The sequence below is a fragment of the Gadus chalcogrammus genome, chromosome 22 (genome assembly GCF_026213295.1).
Source record: "Gadus chalcogrammus isolate NIFS_2021 chromosome 22, NIFS_Gcha_1.0, whole genome shotgun sequence".
Lineage (NCBI taxonomy): Eukaryota > Metazoa > Chordata > Actinopteri > Gadiformes > Gadidae > Gadus > Gadus chalcogrammus.
In genome coordinates this window covers 16,369,831-16,386,807 of record NC_079433.1, presented here as the reverse complement: position 1 = coordinate 16,386,807, position 16,977 = coordinate 16,369,831, and the positions used below count along the sequence as shown (strand labels likewise).

The 16,977-nt window shown below is 47.4% G+C and overlaps 3 protein-coding genes across 4 annotated transcripts in view; 1 reads left to right on the top strand and 2 right to left on the bottom strand.

Moving 5' to 3' along the window:
• Window positions 1–2,046: 2,046 nt before the first annotated feature.
• sdhaf3 (succinate dehydrogenase complex assembly factor 3) lies at window positions 2,047–6,258 on the bottom strand. The gene is made up of 2 exons (XM_056583587.1): window positions 5,791–6,258; window positions 2,047–2,408 (listed from the first exon to the last, which is right to left on the bottom strand). Exons 1-2 carry the CDS (start codon window positions 5,959–5,961, stop codon window positions 2,223–2,225), a joined length of 357 nt encoding a protein of 118 aa, XP_056439562.1. The 5' UTR covers window positions 5,962–6,258; the 3' UTR covers window positions 2,047–2,222.
• A 2,482-nt stretch (window positions 6,259–8,740) lies between these two features.
• Window positions 8,741–12,529, top strand: c1galt1a (core 1 synthase, glycoprotein-N-acetylgalactosamine 3-beta-galactosyltransferase 1a). Of its 2 annotated transcripts, XM_056583585.1 has the most exons (4): window positions 8,741–8,934; window positions 9,406–9,570; window positions 10,296–10,957; window positions 11,435–12,529. In XM_056583585.1, the coding sequence occupies exons 2-4, from the start codon at window positions 9,414–9,416 to the stop codon at window positions 11,633–11,635; spliced, it is 1,020 nt and encodes a 339-aa protein (XP_056439560.1). In that variant the 5' UTR covers window positions 8,741–8,934; window positions 9,406–9,413; the 3' UTR covers window positions 11,636–12,529. The 2 variants fall into 2 exon arrangements, with proteins under 2 accessions (XP_056439560.1, XP_056439561.1); XM_056583586.1 differs by lacking the exon at window positions 9,406–9,570.
• A 66-nt stretch (window positions 12,530–12,595) lies between these two features.
• Window positions 12,596–16,977, bottom strand: part of col28a1a (collagen, type XXVIII, alpha 1a) — a 21,094-nt gene continuing 16,712 nt past the window's right edge. The window contains exons 24-31 of the mRNA XM_056583506.1: window positions 16,598–16,666; window positions 16,438–16,518; window positions 16,189–16,224; window positions 16,055–16,091; window positions 15,052–15,606; window positions 13,802–13,956; window positions 13,231–13,471; window positions 12,596–12,773 (exon numbers count right to left, since the gene is read on the bottom strand). Of these exons, the coding sequence (XP_056439481.1) occupies window positions 12,601–12,773; window positions 13,231–13,471; window positions 13,802–13,956; window positions 15,052–15,606; window positions 16,055–16,091; window positions 16,189–16,224; window positions 16,438–16,518; window positions 16,598–16,666 (1,347 nt within the window). The 3' untranslated portion in view covers window positions 12,596–12,600. The remainder of the gene's footprint in view (window positions 12,774–13,230; window positions 13,472–13,801; window positions 13,957–15,051; window positions 15,607–16,054; window positions 16,092–16,188; window positions 16,225–16,437; window positions 16,519–16,597; window positions 16,667–16,977) is intronic.

Genomic DNA, 16,977 nt, shown 5'->3' with positions numbered 1-16,977 from the left:
TAGACATCTGAACAAACCCCCCGCTGCAGGTTCAGACGGCCCCTCTGCCCGATCAACTCCCCTTAAGGCCGGTTCATTGGCCTTTCTCAGGTCTGTCGCCACGGGACCCACTTGGGGAACTTCCTCCTCAGTGTGTCCAGCGAGGTGGCTCCTATCAACATGGTTCGGCTTCCAGTTAGCTGGGCGGCCCAGCAGCTTGCTTTCATCAGTACATTTCGATTCAATCTCCAAGGCTTACAGTGTACCACGAAAGTCAACTGGGCCACGTGGGCCTCCACCTTTGTTTGATTGCCCAAAGGTTCTCTGTGCCCAAGTGCCACCCAGGACAGTGTTCTGTGATACCCATGACCTTTGGAAATAGCAGATCTCGGAACTTCTTCCTGACAGCCCATTTAAGGGCATGTAGTTCTAATGGGTTGGTGCGCTAATTCTTATCGTTATTCTCAGAGCACAGCAGCCCACGGCTTGCAAACCCTAAAACTTGTTGTTCTCCATCTTGTTGTGAGTCTGCAGTGCACCGCTCCCCATAAACCTTCGGTCCATAGTGACCCTGAACAGCCTGAATATCAGACTTCAGTTTGTGATAGTTTAGCTGAGATATGGGACTATTTTATAACTTATTTATTGTATTTGTTGTTTCAAGTTATTTCCTGTGGATCAAATGGATTCAATGAAACCCACATGGTTAACCAATTGTTTAGCTGCAAGGAAAAATCGCTATTGTGTTTTGGAATGTGAACAATTTCTCAATGACTTTGTGTTTTCATTCTGGCTTTCTAACTATTGTTAAAATCGATCTGTCTTTTAGAGACAGGTGAAAGAACCGTAGAAATAAAATTGTTGACAACCATCCCTATCCAAGCTTTCCCTGGATAACCTTCAGCATCTGTAGGCCGGCCTGCAGATGAGAAGAACCCTCTGATGTCAACCCTTAGAGTGCACCAAGCCTCCTTCATTCTACGCTTTGTCTTTGCTTGGCTTACTTGAAGTGACCACTACGTACACCACCGTGGTCAAAGACTTTGTGTATCCTAATAGGTTCCCATTGATTGTCACGCTTCAGAGGCCAATATTCCTCTGAGTGAATTCTGCTAACACAAGGTTGCAAAAAAACTGTTTAGAAGCCATTGATTCACCTGGCTGGTGTCAGGACGAGTTTGTGTGTGTTTGTGTGCATGTACACACACCAGTACCCTTTTATTACTCCTCTGGCTGCTCAGAGACACGTTGTTCCTCTCTCCTGTTCTCCAGTGGGAACGGTTTAAGCTACCTGTCTGGCCCTCTTGGGGAGACGACAGGCCCTGCTTTGACCATCAGTCCGCTATTGATCCAGGTTGCGTCCATCTGTAATGCTGCTCCAGAGGCTCAACTTTCATTCAGCACCTCTCTTCCAAAGGAGTTGGTCTGCAATCTGCGGCATGACTTAAAGAGGTATGAGTAAGAGAAAAGACTGTCTGTGCTGTGACCCTTTTTGAAAGGTTATGGTGGAGACAACATCTGCTGTGAGAAAACTTCCAAAGTCAGTTGAAATGCAAAATATTAAACCCTTATTGCCAATAGATCTGGTCCAAGTAATATATCCAATATGTCCAAACCCAGCCCCCATCAGGTTAATATTCAGACTTAGTGCAAGGAACTCCTTTCAGAAGAATAGGGCATTCACAAATGTTTGTCGTGGATCTATCCTTATGTTGTGTCGTGTGTGTGTGTAATTATATATAGATGTGTGTGTCTGTGTGTGTGTGTGGTGAAACTATTCATGTTTTCTGCCTGAATAAATAAGGGCTACCCCCACAAAACCATGGAGATATCGGCAGTGAGGTTGAAAAGACTCACCATGGATTCGTCACTTGTGTGCATTTGCAGAAAAGGCTTATCCCTATTCCACGCCTTTTCGTTTCATTTTCCGACCAATGACTTCAGTGTTGCAGTCATGCGAGAAAGAAAGTTGACAAAGTAATCTAATTACTGCCACATTAATGCATTTAGAGTTCCCACACAGCACACACCCACCCCTGTTTTTGTCACATTCGTGCAGGGAGAGAAGCAGAGGAACACGGGGATATTGCACAGTACTTTTATTATTATAATAACCACATTTTGAAAGCCTGGGTGTTGGTTCTCGGGGAACACTCTGGTACAGAGCACGCACCACCTCTGTTGGGCTTAGCTCCGTGTCAGAGGCCTACGGCAGAGACAGGGCGGCGGGGGGCTGCCTCTCTCTACTCTTGGATGTCAAACTGCCGGTTGGGTTTGGTGGACTCCAACATGAGCTCGTACAGCTGGCCGATCTGCTCGTTCTGGAAGTCCTGGAACATGGCCTCCGGCAGAGCGGAGCCCAGCTGGCTCCTGGGGGCCACGCGGCCCGACGCGTCCAGGACCTGGGTCTGGAGGGTGGCCTTGTAGTTCTGTGTGGACACAAGGTGACACAAAGTCTGAGGTCCTGACACCATGTGTACTCACGTCATGTGCACCACAACACACAGGTTATTGCAATTTCCGTTTCTGATTGTGGCTTAAATGAGTGTTGGCGGGTCTGGTTCATAAAGGTCCACCTAAACAAATAACATCCACTTTTATCACAGATGATAACGTTCAAATCTTATCCCCGAGAGCTTTAATACAGATATACCTTTGGGTATCTGGATCTGTTGATCTCTAGTAAAGTGATCCTATTTTTCCAGACCATCTCCAGCCGGTAACTATGAGTACTAGTAAATACTGTGTTGAAAGGTTAGGAATACTGAATAGCTGGTCACACCCACATGACCAATGATGGCTTCTCGGACGGCCTACACGTAATAAAGATAAAGACACAGACAGACTGGGAGACAGGGAGACAGAGAGACAGAAAGATCTAATTTGTCCGAAGAACAAATTTGGCGTCCTCTGTTTTGGGAGGGCCCCTACGCGGCTCACCTGATCATAACGCCACGCATGAATCATCCCAGAGAACAGCGTCATCTTTGAAATATTGACCTGCAACGTGCATTTTTCATTCATAAAAAAGCCATCAGTGCAACTGACAGTACCGACGTCAAAGGCTAGTGCACTGCTTACCAATTCAGCGGAAACCTCCCTGAATGGATTTTGGAATGGTTTCAACATCGGCAATAACAAACCATTTGTCTTAAAGGCTTTTCCCTTGAGCTTAATGGAATTATGTTGACCGCGAGCCAGGGAGCGATACATCCACCAGGAGGAGCGACGCTGCCCTGAACCCACTAGGGAGGGCCCTCTAGTCCAGCATGCCTCATAACTGAATTAGCCCTTTCCCTTCTTTAACACTTTGGGAAATTATTCCTGGAATGGTCCATAAAAAGGACCATGAAGCAAAGTACGAATAGAAGGATCAATCTGCAATAAATTGATAGAACTTATTCGTGACCACAAAGGAACATGCCACCTCAAATATTAAGTTGTATAAGGGAAAACGGTAAAGACTAGTCCAAGATGGTCATTCTGTTATCCAGTTGCGGAAACTAGTTGATTAACTCACTCCTACCCTGGACATTATGGTGACGACCCCCCGTCGTTACTATGATGAACTCGTACAAAAAAATCCAACTAGATAACAAATACATATGGAAAAATGTCAGCTGACAGTACATCAAAGCAGGTTTTGGAGAAGTTTAGGGTGAAAAATGATTTAATTTCTTCCAGAAGCAATCGAAAGAGACTACATTACGCTACAGAGGGTATATAAAACGTACAAATACATACAGAAGGTGACAAGCTTAAATTCAGTTGGTATTCTGGCCTGCCACACAAAGGGATGAAATATACCCCATTCTGCAGCCTCTCGGGATACCGACTGTACATAAATCCAAAATTAAATTGATATATTATGCCTCCTCTCTGTTGTTTTAAACTGAGTTGTCCGAGCGGATGTCCGAGTATAGTTGAGGCTGGAATGTCATTGGCTCTTCTGCGTTCTAAGGGCGGAGCCTAGCGACTTTTTCAACTGTGGCCTACAGTTGACATCTTGTTTCTAAATTTCCAGTTGTACTCCTCTTACGGGCAGCAGTAACTCCGGTAGGGCTGGAGTACTTTGTCTGGCAAGCGGAAGGTTGCTGGTTCAATTCCCCGCTCTGCCTCCCCTGAGCAAAACCCCAAACATGACTCATCCCAACACGCTGGCCGATAGCCAAAGTGTTAAAACTGAGCTTAGAATAAATTACAGGTGAAGAAAGAAGGTTATCAGTTCAATTAACCGTATGCCAGGGATTTAGGGATGAATGGCCTTAAGTCCTCTAATTAGACATGGCTAGTTGCAAACATTATGAAGGGGTGGTACTGAAGTCACGTCTGAACTGTAAACCCTGTCCATTAGCTAATGGGTCTAATGGGGTCCTCCTTATCGTTGGATCGATCCCATGTTCACAGTCAAATTCCCATACTGACAGCCACGCCCCGCCTTGCACCTCTCTCTCTCTCTCTCTCTCTCTCTGATTAAAGTGAACACTCAGTGGATGTATAATCACATTTGGAGGCCAGCTCCTCATCTGTTCCTCAAACCTTCCCTGTGCCCTGCTGTGGCGTGACGACTGCCTCGCCCAGGGGCTGAGGGGGCGTTCTGATTCTACGATCATATTCATTACACACACAGCGTCTGCACCGTGTGCCGTAGCTATGGGGCCTGAGGGGGAGGTGTCTCCCGGAATCAGCCCTGGGTACTTCTGTGGTGACGACGTCTCCATGATGTTTCCTGGCTCGTCGTTCCCCCCCCCCCCCCCCCCCCTACGACAACCATCACGAGCATCAAAACCTGCAGACCTGCTCCAGCGTCCCGGCATGCTGTCTCAGTGAGCCGCTGGTCTCAGCTGCCTTCTCCCTCACTAGAGACCTGAGCAGCCCCCCCACCACTCCTCCGCCCCTCTCAGCCTTCAGCCTCCTCTCAGAAGGTAAAGAAAACCATAAGAGGCCAATATAAATAACCCACGTGTGATAACACAGGGCTGGTATTACATTCCAGGACTCCAAGGTGGCCCACTGTAAATGGAGGGATTTATGGACATGGCTGCTGTACATAACGGGGGGTAGAACAAGATGTCCCTGGCTGCTCAGGGTCCTGGTGTACAGATGAAACATCGTGAGGCTGAACATCAGAGGGGACCGCTGCCGTGGATTCACCCCAATGACAACCGTTTCAATTAGCACATCTTTATCTAAATCTAATCAAATGTAAATGAAAATCTGAAAATCAATAATTATTGAATATCTAGCTTGTTTCGAGAGTGTACGTTTACTGTGTGTGTGTGTGTGTGTGTGTGTGTGTGTGTGTGTGTGTGTGTGTGTGTGTGTGTGATCTGATATGTTTAATGTAGTCAGATTTTGTATGTCTTAAATTCGGTATACTTTGCCTACAGATGGCCGTAAATATTATTTTTTGCACAGATATTTTATCTATACATTTATACATCATTATTTATTGAATTATGTGCTGCTCTGTTATTTATTAGAAAAAGTAAAGTAATCCTTCTAAATAAATGGAATTCAATACGGGAAAAAAAATAAAATGTCCTGCCTACAGTCTCCTAACAGCATCCTGATCGAGAGTCACTGCTGGCCCCGGGTTTAGCAGCCGAAGGGCCTCAGAGAACGCAGCTCAATAGTTTAGACCGCAGCCTAGTAAAGCGAAGCGGTGGCACCATCTAGTGGCCCGAAGCTGACACTACAGCACTGTCATCCTTAAGGTCAGCGCGCCTTTAGGTCAATTCATTTGAGTTAGTTCATAGCTTCCAACACGGGCAGCCAGTCGGACATAAGTGACATAAACAAACACCTCACCTCCCACTCGACCATGAAGGCAGACACTTCCTTCGGAGAAGCGCTCTTGTGCCTCCTGAACTCCTCCTTGACGTACTGGTCTCCCAGCGCCCGCAGGTCGATGGGAAGGAAGCGGTGCAGCAGGAGGATCCTCTTGTACAGGGAACGCACTTTGGATACATGGGCAGTCATCTCCAGAAGATGAGGACAGTTTATTACACCTAGGTCAGGTCCGATCTAAAGACATTACACAGGCGACAGCTGTCCTGACAGTCCTTCAGCAGAACCTTCTACTCAACGGAAGCTTCATCTTACCACACAGAATAGAGTCATAGAAGAGAGCCAAAGGACACAGGGCCTCAATGACTGAAACAGACAATGACAGTTATTTAACGTCCTTGTTTACAGGGGAAGGGTTTCCTTTGCCCTTTGGCTTTGCGGAGACAGGTCTCACCCTCCCGATGCTGACCCCTAGTGGCAAGGAGTGACTACCGTCGCTGTTGGTTCTGTTTGCTACTGTGCACCCCATTTACTGCATGCTGTGCAGCTGGACTATTTTATCATATACTCTTCTTAGTGCATATATTACTGGTGGGACCAAAGATTCAACTTAAATTTGTTCTTGAATGCAACACAAACTAAAAAAACAACAATCAGCATATAATTGTACATTTAACAATGTAGTCTCTTGCCTAGCCGTGGCGTATAAATTAAACTGATCCGAGTATGTGTCAAGCAACGAGGTTGCGAGACAACCTATTGTTTTTGTATGAATTTCTATTATTATTATTAACCTGCCATGGGAGTCTATGGCAGCCCATAGAACGCCTTGGTGCAAAGTTGTGAAATTTGGCACACTGGTTCAGGACCCTCCCATTAGCCCATGAAGCAAATTTGAGGTCGCTAGCCCAACAGCTCTAGCGCCACCAACAGTTCAACATGCATTCATGTTTATAACTTTCAACCCATTCATCCAATATTCACAAACCAGATATCATTGGATTTCTTGGGCCAAGCCGAGTTCAACGCACCTTATGTCGTCGTTTCTCGCCATGATGGATTTTCCGCCATCTTGGTTTGAAATGCTACTCCTTTCACAAATTTGAATATTGTTCAAATTCAAAACCGTTTGCCCGCTACAGCCAATCAAATTCGACCGCAAAGCCGCCAAACAGGAAGTAAGCAGATATCTCAACAGCCCTTTGACATATCATAACCATACTTGGTACATAGATACATGACGTCATAGACACTCAATAAATTTGGTGACCATTGACCTCTAGGGGGCGCTATAATTAACAAAGACGTGTTTTAACTCTTCTCTCGTCACATGAGTATATTTCAAACAAATTTTCTATGTTTGGTGATACTCTCAGACGGCCCCATATAGCTAATACAATATTTCCCATTTGAACATCAGAAATTGGCCTCCATGTTGAAAGTTGTCAAAATCAACATTTCATATCCCCAGGCCACAGATTATGTCCAATCATCATGCAACTTGCCCTATATGATCGTCAGACCAAGCCAAACAAACCTGCCAAACAGCTTTTTCTAATTCTAAACCGATTGGCCGTGACAGCCAATCAAACTTGTCGGCAAAGCCTGGCTGCCATGTTGAAAGTTGTCAATATCAACATTACATATCCACAGGCCACAAATGATGTCTAATCATCATGAAACTTGCCCTATATGATCTTCAGACCAAGCCGAAATGTGCAAACAGCATTTTCTAATTCAAAACCGTTTGCCCGCTACAGCCAATCAAATTCGACGGCAAAGCTGCCTAACAGGAAGTAAGCCAGTTCTCAGCAACACTTTAACATATTATAGCCAAACTTGCTAGATTATGTCCAATCATCATGAAACTTGTCCTATATGATCTTCAGAACAAGCCGAACAAACCTGCCAAACAGCTTTTTCTAATTCCAAACCGTTTGGCCGTGACAGCCAATCTAACCTGACGGCAAAGCCGCCTAACAGGAAGAACTTGCTACATAGACGCATGACATCATTCTGGGGACAGACAAACATTTGGTGACCTTTGACCTCAGGGGGACGTCAAACAACAATGACTTAATTTACCATTCCGCCCACTTACAATATAAACTGCAATTCTAACTTCATTAGATGCTTCATGAACCACCTCAAGAATGGATGCTTGTTAACATTGTGTCTATGTTAGGGATATTGTTCCGAATACCCCTATGTATTTGTGTCATTTGATCTGACGGGCAGACAATAATGCACCCTTACCTCTAGGTAGGGTCATGTAGCCACCTAGCCGATTACGTCTGACTGATTACGATACTGTAATACCGATGAATGATCTTTATTGTCAAAGTACAGCTACAGGTAAGTCCTTAGAAAAAATAAATAAATAAATATTTAATATGATAATATAAATAAATAGATAAATAAATAGATGGTTCGTAGGGAATTGCACAGTTCCCCAGTAGCTGCCACATGTTATGTGCGTGTGCGTGTGCGGGATATTACGAGGTCAGGTGTTGGCAACGTTCAACGCCTGTATGGCCCTGGGGTAGAAACTAGATTTAAGTCTGTTTGTCCGTGCAGCCATAGTCCTGACCGCTTCAAATTGAAAGGGCCCCAAAAGTAATTTTGCATCGGCCCCAAAAAGCTTGAAACACCCCTGCTCAACCTTTCTGTATATTTAGACACTATGTAATGTGGGGCCAAAATGTAGATTTGGGTTTGATTAAAATAAAGAACCTGAAGTCCAAAGTCCAACGGCTGTAACTATACCCTAGAGTTTACCAGCGATAGTAAAGATCAGCAGGCTGATATAGTTGACACAGAGGCTGTTAGTTATTTATTCTGTTATGAATTTAATAAAGTAAATATCTTTCTAGGTATGTTCAGAAAATACAATCCAAACAGGTTAGGGCACGTAGGAGCAGACTGTAGCTACCCAGCCAACTGGAATGGTGACTTCGTACTACCAGTGCAGGTGGCAGGTCGATCCCAGCCCCAGTTGGAGAGCCTGCTTCCTGCTTCAGTACCTGTGTCAGGCAGATGCCGTGTCACCTGCGCGACACAGGGACCTTTTTACTGGCATGACAGCAGGTTCCTCCTGCTAGACATTAAGCTGTTCTTTAAGGCTTCTTTAAGGAACATTACACAGAAGAGAGAACTCCTTGTCCAGTTAAGTATGGAATATTGTTATATATAGCTGATTGAGTTTGAAATTCTTTATTGTTTTTTAGCCATTCAAACTATTCCGAAGAGTATGAATCTAACCATAGAACTTAGGCAATACAGGGCCTGCTGATATTATCTGGCACAAATTGAGGTTTCCCATTACTGACCTGTGACAATAATGTGTTGTAATTGCCGTAGTCAATGTTGATGTTTACTATTGGAGTATGGACTGCATTCAGCATGGTGGTTTAAAACACACACACACACACACACACACACACACACACACACACACACACACACACACACACACACACACACACACACACACACACACACACACACACACACACACACACACACACACACATTGTTTTGTACCAACAGGAAGTCTGCTGTCGTCGCTCCCCCCATCCAATAGCATAATGTTTGTTTTGAATTTCTTTTATTCCCTTTGAAATCTTGCGTTTACAGAAACAGCAATGAGGAACTACAAATCTCCCTTGTCATTTATCATCGGTGTATGCATTGGATTCCACTTCTTTCATAATAATGTGTACCAGCTGATAAGATCGCCCTCTTCCAACCCACGCTTCGACTGGCGAGCATACAAACCTGTTGTGCAGGTTAATCACACAGGTGAGGTTGTTAGGGCAAACAGGCAAGCAGTGTCATGGTATGTCGTTAGCAGGCCATAGTTTCATGGTATGTCGTTAGCAGGCCATAGTTTCATGGTATGTTGTTAGCGGGCCATAGTTTCTAGCAAGGACGCTAGTGATATGTGTCCCCACCAATCTTAGGAAATCTTCCTTTAGGTGAAACCTCTATCCTCTGTGAAAGCACTAGGCTGCCATACTGGTCTGAATTCTTCTCCCCTGTCTTGTTCCCTCCCTAATTACCCTCCCTAATCATTTAAACAACTATGGGTGTTTCATGCAGCATAGCAACTTTTTTATAAAAAATATACGTATATTCCAATAGATATATATAATGTATAACATCTCCTGGTGTACAATAGGAAAGAGGTTTACGGAAATAAGAGAAAAGAAGCGTCCAGTTTATCTATTACTCCCCTGCATTTCAATACCAATCTCAATGATAGGCTGTTGAATACAAAAACACGATGATGGAGAGAGGATGGTTGAGAAATACTTGTGTTGTGTGAGTACAATTGTGATCAATACATAAGTATTAGTAGTATTTAGTATGAAGACCTAGCTGTACACTGTGGTGGTTGGTAAATAGTCTAATGATGTTCTCCAAGAGCCGACCCTAAACAAAGTCCTACAAAATGTTCCCTACCCAAACTGAGGGCTACGCCCCTGCTGGACAAGTACGGGCATTCACCTGCCTTTTGGTTTCAGGCGGGCAGCAGAAGGCCCCGGACCCTGCCCAGCCCCGGATCCTCTGCTGGATCATGACGGGGCCCAAGTACCTGGAGGGACGCACCCGCCACGTGCGCGACACCTGGGCCAGGCACTGCGACACGGCGCTGTTCATGAGCTCCGAGGAGACGGACTTCCCCACGGTGGGCCTTAATGTCAGCGAGGGCCGGGACCAGCTCTACTGGAAGACCATCAGAGCCTTCCAGTACGTCCACCGGCACCACCTGGACAGCGCCGACTGGTTCCTCAAGGCCGACGACGACACCTTCGTGGTGGTGGAGAACCTGCGGCGCCTGCTGTCCCGGCAGGACACGGAGCAGCCGCTGTACCTCGGCCGCCGCTTCCACCCCTTCGTGAAGCAGGGCTACATGAGCGGCGGCGCGGGCTACGTGCTGAGCCGCGAGGCGCTGCGGCGCTACGTGGCGGCCTTCCAGAGCGGCCTGTGCACGCACAACAGTGACATCGAGGACATGGCCCTGGGCATGTGCATGGAGAAGGTCCAGGTGCGACCGGTGGACACCAGGGACAGACTCGGGAGGCACACCTTTCATCACATGACCCCTGAGGTGCTGGTGCCCCGGGTGGGACGCTTTAAGTCCAGGCCCTGGTATCTCCTCTATGAGCACTACAGGGTGGTAGAGGTAAGCAAATGGTGTGAGTACATCTGTATATCTGGGGTCTTTCCTAAGCTCCGTGAAAGAGCCTTTCTTACAGAAAATCTTCCTGAATGACTGATTTGTTTCGTTCAGTCTGATGTTTTCGTACGTCTGAGCTGGTTTTGGAGACGGGGTCACTTCACTGTTACCCAACCAACCCATAAGCAGAAATACAATTCTGCAAGTAACGTGGTTCTTTGTCGTCGATTTCTGAGAAATTATTATTTTTCTGTGGCTCAGACGTCTCTATGGTTCGACGGATTCTGTCAGCGTATCCTTTTTAAGTCCATTCCACAAGACCCTGATTGGCCTCCGGAAAATTCCCACGATGCTTAGAGCATCACTCAAGCCCCCGCCCACAAAGTGGTCAGGGATTAGACGTTGTTATTTCTAAGCGTTTTCTTCTATTTATACATTTTTATTTATTTTTATTGACACCAATATGTGTGCTGCCTTCCGCAGGGCCCGGGTTGCTGCTCAGATTTCGCGGTCACATTTCACTACGTGGATAGTGTTCACATGCACACGCTGCAGTATTTAACCTACCACCTCCGGGCCTACGGCTACAAGCACCGGTACCAGCCGGACCCACCGGAGGACGGGGCCGGGGCCCCTGGGCAGAGCAGCGGGGGCCATCCACCCCACCACAGGAACACCACCTGAGTAGAAGGCTGTGTGGGTATGGGTGTGTGTGTATGGGTTGTTAGCAGTGCGTGTGTGGCTGTGTGTGTGTGTGTGTGTGTGTGTTTTGTAAGCAGTGTGTGTGTGGGTGGCTGTGTGTGTCCGGTGTGTGTGTGTGTGTGTGTGTGTGTGTGCGTGTGTGTGTGTGTGTGTGTGTGTGTGTGTGTGTGTGTGTGTGTGTGTGTGTGTGTGTGTGTGTGTGTGTGTGTGTGTGTGTGTGTGTGTGGCGGGGGGTTGGCTGTGTGTGTGTCTGTGTTTGTGGCTGTGTCTGTTAGTGTGTGTGTTTGGCTGTTTGTGTGGATGGGTGGGTGTTGGATTTGTGTGCGCAAGAGCAGTCTTTCATTTTAAGTTGTATTTACATTTTTATGTAATCACAATGTGTCAACATTTTTAATACCATAAAATATTTACATTGCTAAGATACATTTATCTATCTATGTATATATACTTTTAACTGTTATTAGGAAAGGTTATTGAAAAATATATTTTTCATTGATCATGATTCACATGGTTGTTGAGATACATTTATTTGGTATATACACTGACTTTACAAAACCTATGGATTTGACGATGTTAGATAATTAAGAACATTTTCAGATAAGCACCAAAGATTGTCCTTAACATATTCATGAAAACAGTTAAGGTTATTCACAGTATTATTAAAGTGTCCTAAATGAACCCACTGAAAATACATGAATGAATGAACAAATTAGTAAAAAAAAAACGTAAGAAGAAAGTGACAAGAAGTAAATTATTCTAAACGAATAATGAGTCTATCACTCAAGGCGCGGTGTTCTGTTTTTGCTCCACAATGTCCGTCAATGGAGCGGGATGATGTTCAAGCGCTCTGAGGTCCTGATCTCATGAGGTCCAACAGTGAGCCACAGACCCCCCCCCCCCCCCCCCACCACCACCACCACCACCTGCCCACCCCACCCTGATGTCTGTTACGTGTAGACGCAGGCGTCCCTACAGTCCGCGTCGGCCTTAAAGTTGTTTTGGTTGCCCTGGCAACCTCCGTACCAGAACTGGGCGCAGGCGTTGGCCTCTGGGTCGTAGTACCACCTCACCAGGTACTCCCGGCAAGGCCCCGGGTCCAAGGGCTGGTCACAGCCAGAATCTGGAGTGATGACAGAAGGGCAGAGACTTGATCTGGTTCCGGTGACACCATCGGCATTAGAAATGTATCGGGAGGATTTCTGAAAAAATAAAGAAATCGCTTCTGCTTGTGTGTTGTGATAACCTTTATGAAATCATAAATCAAATCTGACGTTATAACTGATGAACTGTGACAAACACAGCCAGACTGGCTGCTGCTGGACTCAAGTCTGATAACCAGCGCACATTCTACAAACCCTTTTGAAAGGTCCCATATTGTACCACCAGGTGCGAGTGTGATCAGTCGTTACGAGCCGTTCTTCTGGCTGGTAGACTGATCTATCCAGCAGACATCTAGGTAGACACGCCCACTTGTGATGTCAGGAGAGGCACATCATCAAAACGGCTTGTAACGGCTAATCACCCTCACACTGGTTTAATATGTGCCCTTTAAGTGGTGTTGTAGTTTGGTGTCTCACCTGGCCCGTAGAGCACTGGCAGTGGTGTCGTCGTGCCAGGGGCCCGGGTCGTCTCCCTGACGTACAGCCAGTTGCCCTTAGTCTGCGGCCCCTCCACAGTGTGGGGCCCCTGCTCCCGGGGGGGCTCCTCGTAGAGCGCCGTGGCCTGGCTGGCGTCCACCAGGCCGTCCTCATAGCTGTCGTCGTAGTCTGGGGTGGGCTCGGGGGCGGGGGTAGTGTCTGGCCCCCCCGGCAGGTCGATCTGGGAGAACCCACAGGGACAGGACTTAGGAGAACTCCTACGTTAAAGGGGCTGTAGGTAAGATATGAGGGATATAAGTTCTTTGTAATTTGTTCTATATGGCACAGAGCACACGCTCTGTGAGAATTTTTTAGACATCAGCTAATTTCTTAACAAACAGGGCATCTCTTCCCTGATTAGTTCTTGGAATCCATTTCATCTGTAAATCACAGGTGCGTGACTGCACAGTTCTTCTACTTGCAGAGAAATAGGGGGGAGGGAAGGATATATTTTGGGTCGCTTATTCTGGCATTGGTTCAGCTCTTTTCACATGAATATGTGGTCACTTACTTGTGTGACGACCTCTGGTAAATGGAGTACGTGACCCTGGTCTAGCGTCTCGGGTAGGTCGTTCTCCCCGGGCGTGGAGGGGCTGAAGGAGTTGGGGACGAACAGGGTGCCGTCATCGTGCTCACATATACGACTCAGTAGCTTGCTCTCCAGGTCTTTAACAAAAAGAAACAAAACCACAACACGGCAGCTGAATCAACGTCGTATCACACAGGCTCATTCTCAGATTAGTAGGTTAACATCTAAGGTCTGATGGCAGATGTGAACGGGGTGTTTGATATACTCTTGCTTCATTTTAGTTACTTTGTTGGAGCGGGTTTGTCTGGGTCACAAACCACCTGAGCGGTGGAACCACTTAAGGGTATGTGACTGATCAGCGTACTGCTAATGAAATTAATTGTCGTATTATTCGAAAAACAAGGCTGCAGCTTGAATCCGTATTTTCATGAACCAAAACTAAATAAGCTGCATCTTATTTTTTTTCTGGAGCAGCTCATAGGGCGATTTGGCAAAACACAAAGATTAAAAAAAATCTGAGCCCTTTTTCAGTGATTTGCACCGGAGTGATAAACATGAAGTCCCTCCTGCCATCACTACATGACGCCCACACGCTCATCTACGCTAGAACGAGAGCATCGGTCGTGGACAGTAGTGGTGGATTCAATGATTCGTTTCCGTGACCCAGTTCGCGTGATTCAGTTCGCCACGAGGAGTCGTTCGCGAATCGTTCCTTCGTTCGTTCGTTCAGTCGAGTTTCCGGTAGCACTAACTCCCCTGAGTCTGACTGACTCAGCTGAGAACCGTGCAATGGGGTCCATTCCATGATGCGATTTACCGCTACCAGAAACCAGGCTGAACGAACATACGATTCGTGAACGACTCCTCCACGTTAAGTCGAGTTTCCGGTGAATCGATTCACCGGAAACTCGACTGAACGTGGAGGAGTCGTTCGCGATTCAGCCTAGTTTCCGGTAACGGTGAATCGCATCATGGAATGCACGCCATTGCACGGTTCTCAGCTGAGTCAGTCAGACTCAGGGGAGTTAGTGCTACCGGAAACTCGTTTGTTCGTTCAGTCGAGTTTCCAGTGAATCGAATGGTGAACGAGACGACCGAACGAACGAGGGAGACAAACCGGTTCAGTTCGTTCGTCCTAAAGACTCGGTCATTCGAACCAGTTCGCGAACGAACGAGCCAACACTAGTGAACAGCTCCTGAGACACCGAGAGGCCCCCCACATGCTGGCTTACCGGGGAGGGTCCTGAAGTCGTCGATGAGGTATACGTGCTCGTCGTCGGGGTCCGAGGCCATGGTCTTCACCTCCTCCTGGAACTCAAGGTAGTCGGGGTCGTTGCGGTTCAGCACGCCGATCACAAACACCTCCACGCCCGCCGCCCGCACCTCCGCCGCCGCCTCAGCCGGCTGCACGGCGTCGCGGCGGTCGGCCTGGCCGTCCGTCAGCACCACCGCCACCTTGCGTACGCCGGGCCGCGCCGCCCGGAACAGCTGTCCGGCGCGGCGCATGGCGCTGCCCGTGAAGGTGCCCTCGCCCAGGTAGGGCATGCCCCGCACGGCGGCCTTGACGTCGGCCTGGCTGGAGTGCTGCGTGAGGCTGGCCACCACCATGGCCACGTGGCTGAAGAGCACCACGCCCACGCGGCTGGCCTCGCGGCTCACCGACACGCGGTCCACCAGCACGTTCACAAAGTCCTTCACCGCCTCGAAGTGGTCGGGCCCCACGCTCTCGGAGCTGTCGATCACGAACACCAGCTCCAGGGGGCTCTCGCGGCACTTCAGCCCGCAGCCTGCAGGACAAACCGAGGAGGGGGGGGGGGGTTAGCAAGGTTTGTATCATCCCTGTGCCATTTAATGACTGAAGAGCGCACTGAAGTCTCCTGCCTCGAAGGTCCATCATAGTGCCGGGGAAAACAGGCTCCTTCTGTGTTTTGAGCATTGTCAATGTATACAATTATAGATTAAATATATATTGATGTATAGGCCTATACATCTATACATCTTTAATATTTTTATAACAAGTAAAAGTTGTCTTATATCCTAACTCAATATGAAAAGAAAACAACAACATTGGCTTGAAGTAAAAGGTTGCATGTGAAATCGAAACAAATATATTTCAACATGAATTGAACTGATAGTAGTGTAACGTGTACTTAAAGTGATCATGAACACCCGAAAGACTCAAGAGAGGAGTAAAGCTAGAGGTATACGACTATGATGATGAAACAAGACACTCACCACATATTTCACGGATTATTCTGATGACCTCTTCTCTCTGCGTGTGTGGAAGGAACCAGAACGGGATGAGATGCAACGTAGACACATGCTGACATAGGGCCGATAGAAAGGGAATCCCACCCGGATATACTCACATTCAACCCGCGCAGCCCCTTCTCCCCAGGTTTCCCCTGCAAGACCAAGGGGAGATCAGACAACTCGTTCCAAGCAATGTAATGGCAATATCCTCTACATACTACTTATAAATAGGGGCATCAATATTGTGAGGTGCGTGGGTCGGAATCTGTGCATTGTGTGCCCTATTCAACGGTCCATCTCCACCATGTAATATTGTCAATGTGAATGGGTCTGCAGTATGTCATTCAGCTGTGGTCCCGTGTTACCATGGGTCCAGGGGTCCCGGGTTCTCCGAATCCCCCCAGGTCTCCTTTGCGGCCCCGTTCTCCCGGGGAGCCTCTGCCGCCCTGGGTCGGGTTCAACAACACTGTCACACAACCGCCCAGCGCACCTTATTCATGACGAGCGACGCAGAAGCTGTTGTACCTTTTCTCCTGGGACACCGTGGCCCGGGGGCCCTCGGGGGCCCGTGATCCCCTGGAACCCCTGCTCTCCCTAGGGACCACCAAACAACCACAGGTAAGGGTTTGGTCAGGAGGCCGTGGCCACAGGGGTATGGGAGGTAGGGGACGCCACTGTGGACCAATGTGTGTGTTGGCATCCAAATCATACCCATCACCCCCACCATTAGCATCTTCATAACCAGCACTACCACAACCAACATCACCATCCCCCCCACCATTATCATCATCATCATCATCCTCATCATCATCATTATGATCATCACCACCCCATCACCATCATCATCATCATCATTATGATCATCACCACCCCATCATCATCATCATCATCATCATCATCATCAT

What these genes read in the sequence shown, in the direction of transcription:
- sdhaf3 (XM_056583587.1), bottom strand. Translation starts at nt 5,961, where the DNA reads ATGACTGCCCATGTATCCAAAGTGCGTTCCCTGTACAAGAGGATCCTC. An exon ending in CCTTCATGGTCGAGTGGGAG is followed by an intron (nt 2,409 to 5,790) that starts GTGAGGTGTTTG and finishes GTGTCCACACAG; the next exon opens with AACTACAAGGCCACCCTCCA.
- c1galt1a (XM_056583585.1), top strand. Translation starts at nt 9,414, where the DNA reads ATGAGGAACTACAAATCTCCCTTGTCATTTATCATCGGTGTATGCATT. An exon ending in TGTGCAGGTTAATCACACAG is followed by an intron (nt 9,571 to 10,295) that starts GTGAGGTTGTTA and finishes TTTTGGTTTCAG; the next exon opens with GCGGGCAGCAGAAGGCCCCG. An exon ending in AGCACTACAGGGTGGTAGAG is followed by an intron (nt 10,958 to 11,434) that starts GTAAGCAAATGG and finishes TGCCTTCCGCAG; the next exon opens with GGCCCGGGTTGCTGCTCAGA.